The sequence below is a fragment of the Zea mays genome, chromosome 8 (genome assembly GCF_902167145.1).
Source record: "Zea mays cultivar B73 chromosome 8, Zm-B73-REFERENCE-NAM-5.0, whole genome shotgun sequence".
NCBI classification, from domain to species: domain Eukaryota; kingdom Viridiplantae; phylum Streptophyta; class Magnoliopsida; order Poales; family Poaceae; genus Zea; species Zea mays.
Genome location: NC_050103.1, coordinates 124,770,466 through 124,787,507, shown reverse-complemented (window position 1 = coordinate 124,787,507; position 17,042 = coordinate 124,770,466). Strand labels below are relative to the sequence as shown.

The 17,042-nt window shown below is 44.2% G+C and overlaps 2 protein-coding genes and 1 long non-coding RNA gene across 4 annotated transcripts; 2 read left to right on the top strand and 1 right to left on the bottom strand.

Moving 5' to 3' along the window:
• Nucleotides 1-1,041: 1,041 nt before the first annotated feature.
• Nucleotides 1,042-3,752, top strand: LOC103635825 (uncharacterized). The gene is made up of 6 exons (NM_001353504.1): nt 1,042-1,575; nt 2,219-2,296; nt 2,535-2,569; nt 2,661-2,716; nt 2,839-2,946; nt 3,450-3,752. Exons 1-6 carry the CDS (start codon nt 1,204-1,206, stop codon nt 3,512-3,514), a joined length of 714 nt encoding a protein of 237 aa, NP_001340433.1. The 5' UTR covers nt 1,042-1,203; the 3' UTR covers nt 3,515-3,752.
• A 3,438-nt stretch (nt 3,753-7,190) lies between these two features.
• Nucleotides 7,191-13,727, top strand: LOC103635824 (uncharacterized). Of its 2 annotated transcripts, none has more exons than XR_002263984.2 (3): nt 7,191-7,412; nt 7,511-7,610; nt 12,007-13,727. It is a non-coding gene; the product is annotated as an uncharacterized lncRNA (long non-coding RNA). The 2 variants fall into 2 exon arrangements; XR_002263985.3 differs by having other exon boundaries at nt 7,222-7,412; nt 7,526-7,610.
• LOC100191473 (uncharacterized) lies at nt 7,735-16,203 on the bottom strand. The gene is made up of 7 exons (NM_001353503.1): nt 14,825-16,203; nt 9,617-9,751; nt 9,332-9,501; nt 8,932-9,142; nt 8,614-8,851; nt 8,375-8,525; nt 7,735-8,278 (listed from the first exon to the last, which is right to left on the bottom strand). Exons 1-7 carry the CDS (start codon nt 16,110-16,112, stop codon nt 7,970-7,972), a joined length of 2,502 nt encoding a protein of 833 aa, NP_001340432.1. The 5' UTR covers nt 16,113-16,203; the 3' UTR covers nt 7,735-7,969.
• Between the last annotated feature and the right edge of the window lie 839 nt (nt 16,204-17,042).

Below are 17,042 nucleotides of genomic sequence, written 5' to 3'. Positions count from 1 at the left end.
AATATAGGTGACATGAGAAAGATGGAGTACATAGGCTGAAATGATTCGACGGATTTTAGTGATTTTTATAGAAACGATTCTTATAAAAATGATGAATCGTGAAACAAACACACTTGTTGTGGTAGTGCAGTTTTCAGTTTTTATGGTGTGATGGCGTGACACATAAATTATTTTTGTTTTTTTTCAAATACCGGATTGTTTATAGAGAAGCAACAAAAAAACATTTTCAAAAGCCATATAAAAATATGGAGTTGGCAAACTACATTCCCGAGTAGAGATGGCAACGGGTACAAACCCGCTGGGTTTTGCCATATACCTATTAAAAAACTCGTACTCATGACAGGTTTGAAAATTTGTCAAACCCAATACCCATTGGGTTAGCGGGTACCCATGGGTTACCCACGGGTTTTATCTCTAATATGCTGGTTCTTCTCATAATTAATAAATATAGTAATGATCAATGAGATCGTGGTCCAAAATTTATGTGATGAACAACAAGTTCATAATTTGGTATAAAAATTATTAGTAGAGAGAATAAAATACGAATAATAAGTTATATAATCAAGTGATCTTGCACTAAATTATTTATCCACCACATATATAATGCTAGTAAAAACTATAATAGCAAGTCAGCAACACTCTCATCAGCTACTTGTACATTCATCATTTGCTAAAAAATAGGAAGCAAATAGGGAGATAACAAGTTTGTTGTTCATTTATAAAATAAAACGACAATATGCATTAGGTTTGGTCAGGTTTAAAAACCCACAGGTTCACAGGTTTTGGTACTGTAGAAACAAAATCATATATATTAACCCGTCGAATATAGATTTATGCAGGTTAACAAACATATAAATATAAATATTGATCCAAACCTGTACCCTAATGAGATAAAAACCCATCGAATTTTGGTTATCGACTGTCCGTGCAGTAACGAGCGTATCTGAAACATTTACGTCGACTGTCGAAGTGCCGAGACTTCTCTTCCCAGTCCGGACTTCCGGTTGCTTCAAGTTCCAGGCTTCCAGCGTTCCAATTTCCAAGGCCATGTCTGCCGCTGCACACCCCTGCTGCGTTTTTACCACAAAAATGTCGAAACATACAACCCAGTAGCAAAAAAGCACGAAAAAAAAACGGTTTTACAAGACCATTTGCGGGATATACTTTCTTCAAGAAATCTTCCCCACTTGTTCCCTCGCGTCCATGGCCTTGCTCCAGCCTACTCTTCTCACTCCTCCCCCGCTCTGCTGCTGCTCGCATGGCCTCCTCTACCCAGGGTTCCTGAAACTGCCTCCCAAATTCTCAAATGGGGCCTGCTGTTCCACGGCGAGGGCGTCGGACCGGAGCGAGCTGGCGGGTAAAAGCGGGGGCTTGGCTTGGAGAGCGGCGGGGAGAAAGGGGCGGCTGCTTGGCGTCACCGGAGCTGGGCGAGGCCCCTTCTTTGGCGGCGGCGGGAGGCGTATGGACAAGGGCACTAGCCGGGTCGTGGGGAACCTCGCCTTCGCCGCCGTCGTGACGTACCTCGCCGTGACCGGCCAGCTCCGGTGGGTTATTGACGCCATCGTCTCTCTCTGGGTACGAGAATTCTCGCTGCTAAAATGAATTGCTTATAAGTTGCTTCTTCTATGAGAACATTTGGGATTAGTGGCGCTAGGGTGTTTGATTTGTTTCTTCGATGAAAATATTTTGGATTGGCTCTAGCTTGTTTATTTTGCTTCTTCGGTGACTGACTATAGGAAATAAATGTTAGCTCGGCTGAAAAATGTCATCCCTTGTGTTGGACTAGGTAGCTTAGGTTGATACCTAGAACTGCTCAACCAAGAACGCCTTGCTTTTTAACAGCATCATTTTGCTGTTCATGTTGTAGTAGTTTTTCAACTGACCTGAGATTTCCAGTCAATTTACAGTTTCACCAAGTAATGTTGTTTGGCGGAGTTGTACTACTATGCACTTGATAGTATTCGATTGTGCACTGTGTCGTAGACTCATGAAAAACTTGAGCATTTAGATTCCGTGGAATCTTGACACTGAAATTATGGAACCTTGGTCTAGCTAGCTTACTCTATGGCTCAACTAACATTTATAAGCTTGTCCATCTGATAATTGAGTTTGTGCATACCACAAAATGCCATACAATCTTTGTGTTTATTCATTCAATACATGATTTTAGTTGATTAAACTGTCATTAATTTGGATTTTACATCTCTTCTGAAAACAGCTCCTCACAATACTGCTGCCTGTACTGGCTCTCGGTGCATTTTTCTTCTTTGCAGGACAAGATATACTGCAGGGCGATGTAAGTCTCCCGATAAATTTGTCATTCAGCTATTGCTTCTTTTCTAATGATTGAGTTTTATGAAACATTGCATCCTCCCCACTTATAAAACATTGCTTCTTAAAGTTCCTTAGCTTATGCCTATTAGCAGTAGTATGATTATCTCATTGACACCCAAAACTGGAAGAAGAAACTTTGTTGTCTCCGTGGACGATTGTGTAAATGTTCTGATAATCATATGGTTTCCTTTTGTTGGCAGTGTCCGAACTGTGGAAAAAGCTTCCAGATACTGAAGTGAGCATAAACAGCACTATATAGAACTCCTCGTCTCCTCCTATCACAGATTTATACTTAATGAACTCTGATTAGCTTAAATGTCTTATAGGTCAGCTTTGAAGGATGGCCCACAACTCTGTCCCTATTGCACTCAACCTTTCTCCGGTAAGCAATTTTTTTTTAATCAACAGCTTCCTCACACCACCCTCTTTCTCTGTGTTTTGGTATATAACGTTCGTAATGCTGATTACAAAATTTCACTGAACCTATGGTTGTACATGCTGCAGTTCAAGGCAACAAATTTGTTAGAGAATCTGCTAGATTTTCATCTGGGAGGGCTGCTACTGCTACAAATGGTCCAGTGTTCAATGAGTTCTTCAACCGCAACATGAGAGGTCCCAAATAATTCTGTTTATTCTCTGTTTTTCTTTGCTTGCATTTGAACCATCTAAAGTGACTAATTTCATTTGTTTAGTGAACATCGTGAATAAAAGAATTCAGTCCACTTTTAGCCTCGCCCTCACCCACCCACCTATCCTGCCCCAAACTCTTCTCATTCCGTCTGTTGAAAAATAATTGGAACGGCTTGACTTACCCTTTAAAGGTACTTGCTGCATTGATACATTAAATAAGGCATAAACCTAGACACCTAGTATGGCTAGACTTAGGCCCTGTTTGGTTCATTTAGCCCATGGACTAAAGTTTAGTTAGGCCCCGTTTAGTTAGTCGCATTTAGTTCATAAATTGTCAAACGGTGAGACTAAAACATGGACTAAACTGTTTTAGTCTCTAGTCTCTTAATAGGTGATTAAAAGGAACTAAACTTTAGTCTTCTAACTAAACTTTAGTCTCTGGACTGGCAATGAACTCTTATAAAACATTGTGCTTCTACGTGTAGGAGGAAACGCGGCGCCTTCTGAGACGATCGTGGATGTGGAGGCTGAAGTCAAGGACGTGGAGTGATGTTTCTTCTCAGCAGAAGAAGAGCACGATTTGCTTCTGAATCTGTGAGAAATGGGGAGAAAACTGAAACTGTGAGAGACTAGGCAAACGTGCATATAGATAGATGGGTATCGGGGATGGGTAGTTGTGTAGTGCCCGCGCGCATGAGAAACTGGACAAGGCCCCTGTTTGTTTCAGCTTCTGGCAGCTTCTGGCCACCAAAAGCTGCTGCGGACTGTCAAACGCTCAGCTTTTCAGCCAGCTTCTATAAAATTCGTTGGGGCAAAAACCATCCAAAATCAACATAAACACATAATCGGTTGAGTCGTTGTAATAGTAGGAATCTATCACTTTCTAGATCCTGAGCCCTATGAACAACTTTATCTTCCTCCATACGTAATCGTAATGATACTTAGATTCTCCCCACAGCTAGATTTTCAGAAAAGCTGGTCAGAAAAAAGCTGAAGCATTGCTTTGTGGTCTACGCTCCATTATCTGTTTCTGATTGATATATGCAAAATGCAGCCACCACAAAAGCTGAAGTGAAATGCCAAGAAGGAACTAAAAAAATATCGCCGTTGCCGGGGATCGAACTCGGGTCACCCGCGTGACAGGCGGGAATACTCACCACTATACTACAACGACTTGGTTGAACGCATAGCTCCCATCAACTTATTTATGGGCTTGTCCAAAAGAAATCAGCCGAAGAAGGAAACCCAGCCCTGAACGCCCACGGTGGCCACCAACATCTCCCAGGCACCAGACCAGAAGAAGAATACCTCCATTGCTTGCATAGACCAGACAAAGACGCACGGCAACGTAATATACAAAAAAAAAACCAGGCAGGCAAGTACTAAATTCTCTGCTGATATACAGCTCTCAGTCTCAGCTACAAGGTACATGTTGCATCGAAGGAGACAAATTCCACATCATTTGCTTGAGAGGGGCAAAACCACCATTCCGTGCCACCTTAACAAAAACTTAAGACCTTGTTTGCCTCCAGTCTCCTATGCTTTAGTGACTAAAGATCAGTCACTTTTAGCTGCTAAAATATCAAACGGCGTGACAGAAGGTGACTAAGGTAGTATTTGGTTCCGGAGCCAGTTGAGATGGAGCGGCTCCGTCCGGAAGATTTTGAGGAGCCAAATGGTTCAACATTTAATCATATTTTTAAATTTTTAGAACCTCTCCGTTCTGCATGGAATCAATCCAAACAACAATAAATTGAGAGCGGAGCGGCTCCATCCCACACTACTCCGGAACCAAACACTACCTAAAGAAATCAAGCAATGCTTAACAACACGCGTACAGAATTGGCAAAATAAGAATTGATTCTTTTCATCTGATCCAGCAGGTTATCCATGTAGTCGTAAAATATTATGTTTACTGTAGATTGTACTATTTGCAAAATGCAATTTGAATATCGGAATGAGGATGAGTAAACTGCATTATCAATACCTCAGGATCGAGGAAGGAGGACTAGCTAGCCCTAGATTAGATTTATCGCATGACTCAACTAATCAGGTAAATAAAATTACTTAATTACACAAGTCTAAAATTTCTTCCAAATAGCACACAAGCTCTTGCAAACTTGTAAGAATATTTAGTCATCTAGCTGGGCTTCTGTCGCATTGAGCTAAATTTCATAGACCAAAGAAAATACTTCATTCTATCCTTCTGTCCTAGAAGAAAAAAAACAGTTTATCAGAATTTTCCAAGGGATAACGGTGAACAAACAAAACAGGACTAGTACTGTTAAGCAATAAGCAGCCGGCACTTATAATAGCTATTCAACTATGCACATGTCGAACAGGAAAAATTCACTACATGGAGATTGATTCGCGAACCAGGGCATGGTGTCGCCCATGTGACGGAGGAAAAGGACAATAATATACGCGCTTAGCGCACGACACATGACAATATAAACCGATGTTTTTATAGAAGTAAAGAAAACATATGAGAGCTAATATAGAAGGGCTAATTGAAAAATTGCCGACATGAGTGCATCATACGTTCCTAAAGAAAAGAGAAGAAAACAATCGCGGCAAGGCCGCCTTTACGCCGCATCCAATGTCCCCCCCTCTATAAAATGACTTAATAGGCCCAATGGTCACCTCGACAAGAAAATCCGCTTCACTAATCAGTGATTCTATTTATAAAATTAATACGTTTAAATGTAATTAGCTAATAAAAATATGTTTTAGGATACTATAAATATTGTATAATTTTTTGAAACTCTAAAAACTGATATATAAAAGTTAACTAGTCGGTTGCCCGTGCGTTGCGACGGTTTACAACAATACCAATATAAACTATCCACCAAAAAAATCAAGATTTTTTATTGATTGTTTCCGCTCACCGTATAGTATTTTTTGATTTGGCTAACTGATGTTATTGTTTACTCCATCCAATATGTTTTGGTACAACACAACCAATGAAGTGAACGATTAGAAGAGAGTTCACAACGACTGACTGAACGAATAGAGATTATAAAATGACATAATTCCACTATACATAGACCAAATAAGAAAATGTTTGTGAGCTCAAGTTTCTAAAATAAGTCACATGAACTCAAATTTATAAAAAAGATAGATCAAAATATGGAGTGATTGCTAAAGTCAGCATCAATAAAAACTGGATGTGCTCTATAAATTATGCTACTTCGTAACAATTACTAATGTTTAAAACCAACAAATAACTTTTCATTTTACTGTTAGTGTGACAAATCATTGTTTCTCCATCCAATTCAGCAACCCAAACACCATGGAGTCCATTGCGCCAATGTGGTCTCAGAAACGACCTAATGCTTGCAAGAGCCAAGAACATTGTGTCGTGCTTGGGCTGTAGCCTCGGCCCGTAGTGTTGGCCCGGCCCGACACGATTATATATTTTTATTTTACAAAAAACGTATATACATATATACACTTTATATTCAATATTAAAAAACATCTAAGCATGATGTTCTACTGGTTAGACAGTTTCATCTAGTGTCTCTCGTCCTTCTTCCATCAAGGCATCAGTTCGAACCCCACCTCCTGCACTGTTTTTTAACATTTTGCACTGGTTGAATCAAATGGGCCGCCAGGCTAACGGGCTAGCCCGGCACAGTTAGCAGGCCGACATGACGTGTCTGGGCCAGAGTTGTGGCTCGCGGGCATCCGGCCCATGCCGGGCCGCCGTTTGGCCATCTATAGGCGTGCAGCGGGTTAATTTGAAATAACTGTGAGGGGTTATTTATAAAAAAATAACGCGGGACGACCGTTGAAACTGATGCTTTAAGTATAGTATAGAATAGTTTGGTTAAAATGTGCATGAGGAGTTGAAAAGGGGATGATTAGAGAGGTGTGATAGGGTAGGTATTTTATAACGAATATAAAGTATAAATAGGGAGATGAAAGAATAAATTGTTGGAATCGGTCCTAAAGCACATTCGATTTTCACGAAATCGCGAAATCGCTAAATTACTTATCTAAATTTATATAATATTTGATCAGCTAGAACAAGCATTTCTAGGCAATAAAGGCCTTATGGACCGCGACATGTCTTCTTCCCATGTAGGTGTGACAAATAAGCTATAAATTTTAGACTATAAAATTTAATGATCAGATCGATTTTGGACGATGCTTTATTTTTATTATTTTTGAATTTAAATTAATTTAGAATCTAACAAATTATGATACTCCTTTCCACCCCTACTTCAATGCGCCAGTGGCCTCACGCCACTGCCCGCAGTCCAACGCGCCAGGGACCAACACCCGTCGCTGGGCACGACTGTGGCACATTGTTGTTTTTTTTTTTTGGGGGGGGGGGGGATGTTTGGATGGATGATGTTGGATTGTGGCGCACATCGGAGAGGGATGTGGCTGCGGGGCAGGACCGCAGGAGACGGACGCGCGAGGAGAGGAGGTGAATAGCTGAGGTGCGCGTCTCATTCGCTCGAATATCATGCAGTTCTGGGGATGCGCAGGAGGTATCCCGATTCGCTCGAATATCAATGTCGTTTCGCAATTTCGCCAGCTTCTCATTGTGTAGATCGGTTGATGAGACGGGGAACTGAATCCAGGAGATAGCGGATTATTGGTCTCTTGGCACCGCCTGCAATGCAATATGAGTTGAGGTTTCACTCTGACAACGCCTTCAGTTTTACTCTACAATCTATATGTTCTTTTCAATATTAGCATTGATTGCACATTATATTCGTTATCAGAAGTAAACGATCACAACCCGCAAAACTTTAGTTTCCCTGATTTCTTCATTTTTCTCGAGGAAACATTTATACACTTGTCAAATAAGATAACAAAGGAAGAGATGCCACTCTACTACTCTACAGTATACATCTTTTGCTCTGACTGATATCATGAGTATACATACATCTTGTGCTCTGATATACTCCCTCCGTTTCTTTTTAGTTGTCGCTGGATAGTTCAATTTTGCACTATCCAGCGACAACTAAAACGAGACGGAGGGAGTAGCTTTCTACCGACCTTCGACCATTGTGATGGTCATGCTGTCCACGATGCTGCAGTCAGGCTTGCTCCACGACGTGTCTTCAGCGGCCGCAGTTCTTGCAGCGAAGCCTGGCTGTTTGGGAGTCGGCAACGAGGCAGTGTCAGTGCTGGCCAGCATCATCAGCACCTGAGACATCAGGGGACGGTCGTCTGGGTTCTCTTGCACGCAAAGAAGCCCCACTTTGAGGCATTTTAGCACTTCATCTGAGTTGAAGGAGCCATTCAGATTCTCGTCGACTAAATCTAAGCCATTCCCCTCATTCAATAAGCTCCAGGCCTGGTAAAGATTCAGAAATAGTTACAAAATTGATGTCAAGTTAAATTTAACGGTCTTTTTACATGTGAACGATTGTTGAGCTGGATGGATGCTCACATGTGCTAGAAGGTTGAGGTGGCCAGAGTATCTGTAGACACCTCGGTTCCTTTTACCAGCAATGATTTCCAGCACTATAACGCCAAAGCTAAATACATCTGATTTCACCGAGAACACCCCATCCATTGCGTACTCGGGAGCCATATAACCACTGTAAACCATGTAAATTCCACCATTCTTAGGACATTCAATTGCACAGGCAATACTAGGTGATTGACATGTCTGTTCTAGTTACTTACTATGTGCCAACTACTCTGAGAGTATTGATCTCTGCGTCATCACTGCCAAACATTCTAGCCATGCCGAAGTCTGAAATTTTGGGAGTCATATCCTTATCCAGAAGAATGTTGCTTGTCTTGAGATCTCTGTGTATGATTCTATATCGCGAGTCCTGGTGAAGATACAGTAAACCTCGGGCAATTCCCTCGATTATACGATATCGTGTTTGCCAGTCAAGTAGCTTGCTCCTGGTCGTGTCTGGTAACAAAGATATAGGCTGTTATTTGTTTATTGATAGATATTGATTTTTTTTTCACTAAGAAAGGTTGTGGGCGTACCAAACATAAAGAAGTCCAAGCTCTTGTTTTCCATGTATTCATATATAAGTATCTTTTCTGGTCCAGAAATGCTGCATCCAATTAGTCGAACAAGATTCCGATGCTGGAGTTTAGCTATCAACAAAACCTCATTCTTGAATTCCTCAAGACCTTGTCTTGATGTTCTTGAAAGTGTTTTAACAGCTACTTCTTGTCCATCCTCAAGCTTACCCTGTAATTATGAATGTCCAATTAGGTACTAAGTTCACAATAAAGAATAATGCCTTGGAAATGCTTGGAAATGCCGCTGCTAAATTTAGTCAGCAGTTGAGCCATCCTGGTGCCACTTCAAATGGCTTCAAAATGCTTAAGATGTAAGTACATTACAGTATTACACTACCATTTAGGTTGAGACATATACCTTGTATACAGGCCCAAAGCCGCCTTCACCAAGCTTGTTCTCAGCTGAGAAACCCTCCGTGGCTGCTGCTATTGTCTCGAAATCATATACTGGCAGTTCCAGGTCGTCCCCATTATCCTTTCCTTCACTGCCATCCTTATTGTGTGAACCAGCTGCCCATATGGATGATCCTATGAAAATACCGAAGTTAGAATTGCATCAACCAAAAAATTTACATTGATACAATAAAATATGTTTTTCCATCCCCTTTGGGGAGATCAACATTCTGTAGCGATAGTATGTCACCTGATTTTCTTGCTTTTGTTTTATTTGCTCTCCAAATGTAAAACCCTGTGATTGCTAGAAGAACGGCCAGGGCAGCAGTTATGCTGACAGCAATTGCAACCACAATACTGACCTTCTTTGACTTGCCTTTTGAAGCTGCACACCAAATCATAAATAATAAGTTTAATGATAGACTTATCTTTTACACTTACCATTTTCTATCTGGCTTAGAAATTATGTTGAAGCTATTCATGGATTGTGAACATTACATTTTCTGATAAATATGTAATCATTGACAGGGCTACCGTGAGAGTATTTGCCAAGAGAGTAGAATTGCATATTGCTTCGGCTAAGAATGAAGGCTTCATGATAAATTTGTTAGTTTAGAATATCAGTCTACATTAAAAGTGAGGTGAGTGAATCTAGAAATATTATTTCAGGTCCATTGCCAGCAGAAATTTGGTATTGCATGATACAAAATTGATGGACCAGATCTAATATATGGTGTGTAGAAGGCAGGCTTGGCGCAGTGGTAAGAGTTGTTTCACTAAGTCACCAAAGAAGACTTCCCTCAGTTTATCCCTTTTCCAGACCCCACTCATGTGGAAGCCTTCTGTACTAGGCCTGCCTTCTTTATCTAATATATAGTGCATAATGAAGGGCAGGTTTGGTTCAATGGTAAGAGTTGTCTCACCGAATCACACCCATCGGGTAGCCGGTTCGAAGCAACCTATTTGTATTTGCTGGAGAAAGGATTACCTTGGTTTGTTCTTTCCCCAGACTCCACTTATGTGGAGCCTCTAGCACTGGGTCTGTCATTTCTTATCTTATATATGGTGCATAATGAAGGAGAAGCTTGGTTTAGTGGTGAGAGTTATCTCACTAAGTCACTAGGTCAGTGGGTTCAAAGTAGCCTCTTCCACATTTACGAGTGAAAGGTTTGCCTCGGATTATCTCTTCTTCGGACCTCACTTATGTGGGAGCCTCCAGTACTTGATTGCTGCATAATATTTGAAGTGCTCTCTTACTGATTGCTGCAGAGCATTCTTAACAATGGATGGAATACTTTGTTGCATCAAGTAATCTATGCAGCCTTTGCTTGTTGATAACTGGATACAATGGGATCAACTACAGTTGGTGATCGTGTCCTGCTCAATTATCAAAACCTTTAAATTTGTGGTCCAGGTACGTTGAAATCTGAACACAGCTTGCGACACAGAGGGCACACACACCTACCCTGGACCATGAACATGGGATGCCTCGCATATGATTCACAATCTATGTTCATATGGAAAAAGGGTTCTTCATGATATTGCGGTGGAAAGAGAAGATGGATGTTACCACTGTTGGCACACTTGATTCTCATTCAAAGTATCTGCATGATGATGAGCTGGCCTGCTTATGGCCCTTATAGGACGGGTCCGGTTCCATGTGGTGCATACCAGTGAATTTTAGCATTTCAGAGATGGGCCGTTCCACGAAAAATAATGGCACTGAAACAGTGCAGAAATTAGACATGGAAACGGATGCTGCTATGTTCAAGAATAATTCTCGGTTTCCATACACAGTAGCCAGTACCAACAATTCAGCTGGAAGGAGGCAGGGAAAATACCTGTGCCTATTGCCTAGCCTTTAAATCGTGTGATGGTGTTAGAAAACAAAGAGGACTGCACTGCCAGAAAGATGTGTTCATGCACATATAGCAGGACTTGTTCTACCAACGGGTCCCTGGAGTGCCCGTATAGTCAAGATGAGCTTAAGTAGCAAACAAACAAACAAAAAAGTCTTCTCCCTTTTCATTCTTGCAGTACATTTGCAGGAAGGACCATGATATTCTGTTTTCTTTCATTATTATATAGGGTTTTTTAAATTGATGTCTATGTAGCCCTTAGGCTTGTGATATAATGATATATTAGCCTGCGAATACAACATCTGTTCCTGGTACATGCCCGTGCATGGTCAGCTACTTTTCTTTGATGATTTATGATATGTTTGGTTGGCGAGTCAACTAGAATGTTGTGACTCTACTCCAGTTTTTAAGGATGGAGCCGTTCTACTGTGTGTTCGGCTCCATTTTGCTCGACTTCTCAACCAAACACACCGTTAATTTCTTTTATGTTGAAAACGGGGGCATACACTATGGGTGTGTTTGGTTTAAGGAATCACTACATCTAAATTGAGGTGGTGCATCATGAGTTCATTCCTCAAATTTGGTGGGATGACCTCATTCCTTATATTAGTACTAACTAACTAACTATGAGGAATGGGGTGATGATGGATCAACTCATTCCATTCCACAAACCAAACAAAATTAGTGAGGAGTGAGAAGATGATGGATTAGCTTATTCCTCAAACCAAACACCCTATATGCTACCGCTACTTAATTGCAACAGCTTTCTTGTTTATTGCAGGCACCATGACGGCTTCAGTGTGATCTTCCTTGCAGCGATGCAATTTCTCAAGTTCTTAGCCGCAGGCTTGCAGCAGACAGAGAGGCAAACATTTCAGGTTTTATCCTTTATACACCCAATATATCTTTATTTCTTTCAGTCAGACAGCACGCATTGCAAAATTTAGCTCTTTTTTCCCCTAGTTGGCTAGTTGAATATCATTCACAATACATAGCTAAAAAAAGCTGTAGTCTCTATCCCCCATGGCAGGAAGCCAGGAAGGGTATTTTGACTTTGACTCGTAATGATTGGTTCCCCATGGCAGGAAGCCAGGAAGCTGTAGTCTCTTGTTTGATTTTGACTCGTAATGAGAAGAAAGAGACCCCGGCCGAAACTTCTCTACCGTTCCCCCACGTTTGGTTGGTTGGTTGGTACTGATCCGTTGCATGTTTCATTATTGTTGTGCGTCACGGCGGTCCCATGGAAACCTGACCACCATCGCTCTTCTCGCCATTGCCGGCTTCGTCCCCGTGAACCACGCGACATGGTTTCGCGTCACGCGGGTCACGGAAATGTCGTGCTGATATCCGCAGGGCCGAGGCCTGGGCCTGGGACTGGGACTGGGACTGGGACTGGGACTGGGCGGTGCTGGAATAATCATGCAGTTGCTAGCAGCAGCTAGCACGCTATAGAGCTAAACCGACATCTGATGGGCATGGGCACACTATGAAAGCTACGTCGTTGAAATCAACTGTACTGTGCCGTCACGTGCAGCAGTGTGGATCACGAACTGTGTGGTGTGTCCGCGTGATGATTACGACAGGCACCAGAATTGAGTCTTCTCGAGAGAGCCGGAATTGGTTAGAAATTGGAAAATGGAATCTGTTTCGTTCGCTGGGTTGGAACATCAGGTGACGTTGGTCGGGGATGGATCATGGACGCACTCGCATCTGAAAGGCGATACGGATGGATGACTGGCTTGTAGACTCGGAGGACTGGCGTACAACATCAGTTGTCTGTTAGTTATACTTGACTCAAAACTGAATTTAGGCTATGTGTGTCAGAAAACTGAATTTAGGCTATGGACAGCTGATTGTGTATATGGCCGTGTCAAACACAGTTTCATGCTATAGATTGCCCTAATTATATAGTGAAATTTGAAATATGAGATAGATTTAGCTGGCTATTTGCCAAACGTATGGCTGTACGGCCTACCAAATGGGCAAATGGCAAGTTACTATTGCCATCTGCTAGGTGTCGATGGCAGAGGATTGTGCATCCAAATAATGACGATGACCGTAGCACGTACTGAAGGGGACGTGCGAACAGTATGTTGGTGTTCCTTCGTCACAGATTGATGGGGACAAACTACAGAATGGTCCGGATCAGACGGTACTAACGAGTCTCTCTATTTTTCTTCTTGCTAATGATACTAGCGAGTCTCTAATTTTTCTTCTTGCTAATGATACTAACGAGTCTCTCTATTTTCCCTTTGCATCATTGCACGACAGAACGAACGAACGTACTCTCCTGTCCGCTAAGGCCGTTTGCAGCAGTCTACCTAAATTTTACTCAAAAGTACTGTTTTGCACTGTAGACTATAATGTTCGCAGAGTAAAGTTTGAATATGTGTATAGAGATGGACAAGCTGTTGGAGATAGTTTAAAACTAAGTGTCATTCTTCTATCCAGATGTTTTAAATTTGGTCAAATATATATAAGAAATTATTAATATTTACGATATATTATATTAATTACTAAATATAATTTTATAATAATTATTAAAAATATAAAAAATAGTATTAATATAATTTAGTCGAAATTTGTAACGAATTTAAAACGATAATTAGGACTCATTTAGTATAGCTCTGCTCCATAATTTTCTATCTTCGAGAGCTGATTCTTCGATTCAGTGATTATAAATGATTATCTAGTCGAAGTGAATCTATTTAGCGAAAATTGTTTCGTAAATAGTGTGTGAAATTATTCCTAAAGTTTGGAGAGTAGAGCGGCGGGAAGTAGGTTTTTTTTTTTGCTCACACTCTCCCATACGAACGAACGTACTCTCCGGTCCGCTACCGCTAAGGCCGTTTGCAGCAGTCTACCTAAATTTTACTCAAAAGTACTATTTTGCACTGTAGACTACACTGTTCGTAGAGTAAAGTTTGAATATGGGTACAGAGATGGATAAGTTGTTGGAGATAGTTTAAAACTAAGTGTCATTCTTCTATCCAGATGTTTTAACTTTGATCAAATATATATATATATATATAAGAAATTATTAATATTTATGATATATTGTATTAATTACTAAATATAATTTTATAATAATTATTAAAAATATAAAAATAGTATTAATATAATTTAGTCGAATTTAAAACGATAATTAGGACTCGTTTAGTAGAGCTTTGCTCCATAATTTTCTAGCTTCGAGAGCTGATTCTTCGATTAAGTGATTCTAAATGATTATCTAGTCGAAGTGAATCTATGTAGCGAAAACTGTTTCGTAAATAGTGTGTGAAATTATTTGTAAAGGTTGGAGAGTAGAGTGGCGGGAAATAGGTTTTTTTTTCTCCCACTTTTCCGTACAAAATAAAGACTAGATTCACTTTGCTTCTATCACGGAGCAATTCATTTTTTTACTGTTTGGCCGGGTTGAGTGATTGTCGCTGGGAGGCTCCGCTAAACACCCCTTATTTTGTGAACGGACGGAGCAACGTGGAAGTTCTCACCAAGCGCGTGCATCTTTGTACAGTACGGCAGGACGGAAAAAATTATTTGTTACTCCGACTGTGCAATGTGCATGTATCGACGTCTAGACGAGCAGTGTTGCCACGTACCGAGGTCTGCGGCGGCGAGCCGGAAGTAGAGTTCCTGGCCGAAGGAGGGGTACACGCGGAGGTCCTCGAGGCCGCCGGTCCACATCACGCAGCCGCGGCGCCCCGGCGCGGCGGTGAGGTTGGCGCTGGCGTACGCCGTGCAGGAGCAGTTCCTCAGGCACCGCTGCCGGCACTGCTCCAGGCTGGAGTTGAAGTCCACCACCGCCCGCGTCGCGTCGGGCACCTTGGCGTGCGGCAGCACCAGGAAGCCGTCGGTGCGGTTGGCGCAGTCCAGCGGCGTGGCCCGGACGCAGCCGTCCCGCCCGTCCCGCATCGCCCACGACGCCGGGGACCGCGGCGTGAACCCGGGGAGGCAGGAGCAGGCCGGGACCTTGTTGGTGTCGCACACCCCGTTGGGCCCGCACGGGGACAAGGCGTCGCACTGGTCCTTGGGCGCGTACCAGTAGAGGGCCCACGCGCCGGCGACATCCAGCCACGTCCACCTCTGCATCAGCCCGCCGCCGACGCCCGTGCTGTTGAGCACCAGCCTCGAGACGATGCCCGCGTCCCGGACCTGGAAGCTGTAGGTGGCCTCGCGCCCGTCGTTGACGAAGCGGAAGCTGAAGCCCATGCCCTTGTAGGTGACGGTGTCCGGGACTCCCGTGAACTGCACGCCGTCCCAGGGCCCCGACCGCCACACCTTGGCCGGCCCGTTCCAGATGAACACCTCCGGGTCGCCCGACGTGTCCATGGCCGCCACCACGGGGCTCGGCGACGGGTCGGAGGGGCTCGCCCACGCCGTCAGCGTCATGTTCGCCCCCGCCGCGAAGTCCACCCCGAGCCGCATCCCCGGGAGCAGCGTGTCGGTGGGGTGGTCGAACCCCTGCCACACCACCCGCCCGCGCTGGTCCGACACCACCAGGTTGCCGTCGTCCTGGATCCGCGCCGCGCACGGCCGCGGGGAAGACGACGACAACGACCGCCACACCACCGTGGCGTTGGCGTCCGCCACGGCGAGCGCGCACTCGCTGGACACGGAGAGCGTGGCGCCGGCGCTCTCGCTCGCCGCGCCGCGCACGGGGGCGGCGCGGTTGGCCACCCAGACGACGGTGCGGACGGGCACCTTGGCGTACCAGATCCCGACGTAGGTGCTGTTGGAGCCCGGCGGGGAGAAGAAGCCGAGCACGAAGCTGCCGGCGCCGGACGATACGAGCGTGTCGTTTCCCCGCAGCGGCTGGCCCGGCGTGATGGTGTCCCTGGCGCGGGAAGCCGCGGGGAGAAGCAGAAGCAGCAGCAGAGTCAGAACCATCGCGTCGCGGCGAGTGAACTAGCGGAGCAACGAGCTCGCAGTCGCACGGGGTGGACAAGATGACAGCACCCGTATGGTTGGCTCGTGTCGTGGTCAGGCGTCTGGTCAGTCCGTCATTGCCATTGGGACGGACACTGCAGTTTTAGTGGTAGATCTGGGCTTCGGATCAGGCCCATACGAACAGACCCGTCGGCTTAAGTGTAAGCCGGGCTGCGATGGGCTGGTCGAGTTTCGGTAGCATTATATCTGGCCTCTTTAGCTCAATCTGGGCCATACATTGATACAACTTTCTTTCCATGTCACGACGTCGGCTCTTCCCATAACTGGGCCATTCCCTTGGACGACCAAAAAGAGAGAGAGAGAGAACAGGGCCCATTGCTTTTGAACTACGTAGTTTTGAACTTTGAAGTCTTAGGTGTGCTCTGTTGCGCTAGAAATCCGTCGCGAATGATGGATGCAGAGACAGGCTTGAGGGCGAAGCCACACCCCACAGGCCGGGGAAGACGAAGGTCGTCACATCCATGATCCATGCACGCGTCAACTCGCCTTGCGTGGCCCCCGGTCTTTTGGGGGCGCCGAGGGACCGGGCAACCGCCGGTCCAGCAGCAGCCAATCCGCCGGCGGCACGGGTTCTCCTTTGCCTGCGGCGGGCATCATTGATGGAGGCTGCCGCTTTACAACAAAGATACGTCAGAGGATAGGATGGGGGGACACATGGCTGGAATGGAATGGAATGATCGCCCTCCTGCACGCCGGTCCGAGCCGACGCATCGAACAACTGCAAGGTGCCAAGGACGGACGGCCTCGATCGGTCCTCCTGGGGAAACAGCGAGAGCCTTAAAATCTCCTCGTGTCCTGCTGCTGTGTACTCCCTCCAGTGCAGTAAAGGTAGTCGTTTAGGACTTGATTGTGCATACCAAGGAGTGATTA

Coding starts and splice junctions, on each gene's coding strand:
- LOC103635825 (NM_001353504.1), top strand. CDS start 1,204: ATGGCCTTGCTCCAGCCTACTCTTCTCACTCCTCCCCCGCTCTGCTGC. Junction 2,297..2,534: donor AAGATATACTGCAGGGCGAT/GTAAGTCTCCCG, acceptor TTTTGTTGGCAG/TGTCCGAACTGTGGAAAAAG. Junction 2,717..2,838: donor TTGCACTCAACCTTTCTCCG/GTAAGCAATTTT, acceptor TACATGCTGCAG/TTCAAGGCAACAAATTTGTT.
- LOC100191473 (NM_001353503.1), bottom strand. CDS start 16,112: ATGGTTCTGACTCTGCTGCTGCTTCTGCTTCTCCCCGCGGCTTCCCGC. Junction 9,502..9,616: donor AACAAAAGCAAGAAAATCAG/GTGACATACTAT, acceptor GTATTTTCATAG/GATCATCCATATGGGCAGCT. Junction 9,143..9,331: donor GCTTTGGGCCTGTATACAAG/GTATATGTCTCA, acceptor TCATAATTACAG/GGTAAGCTTGAGGATGGACA.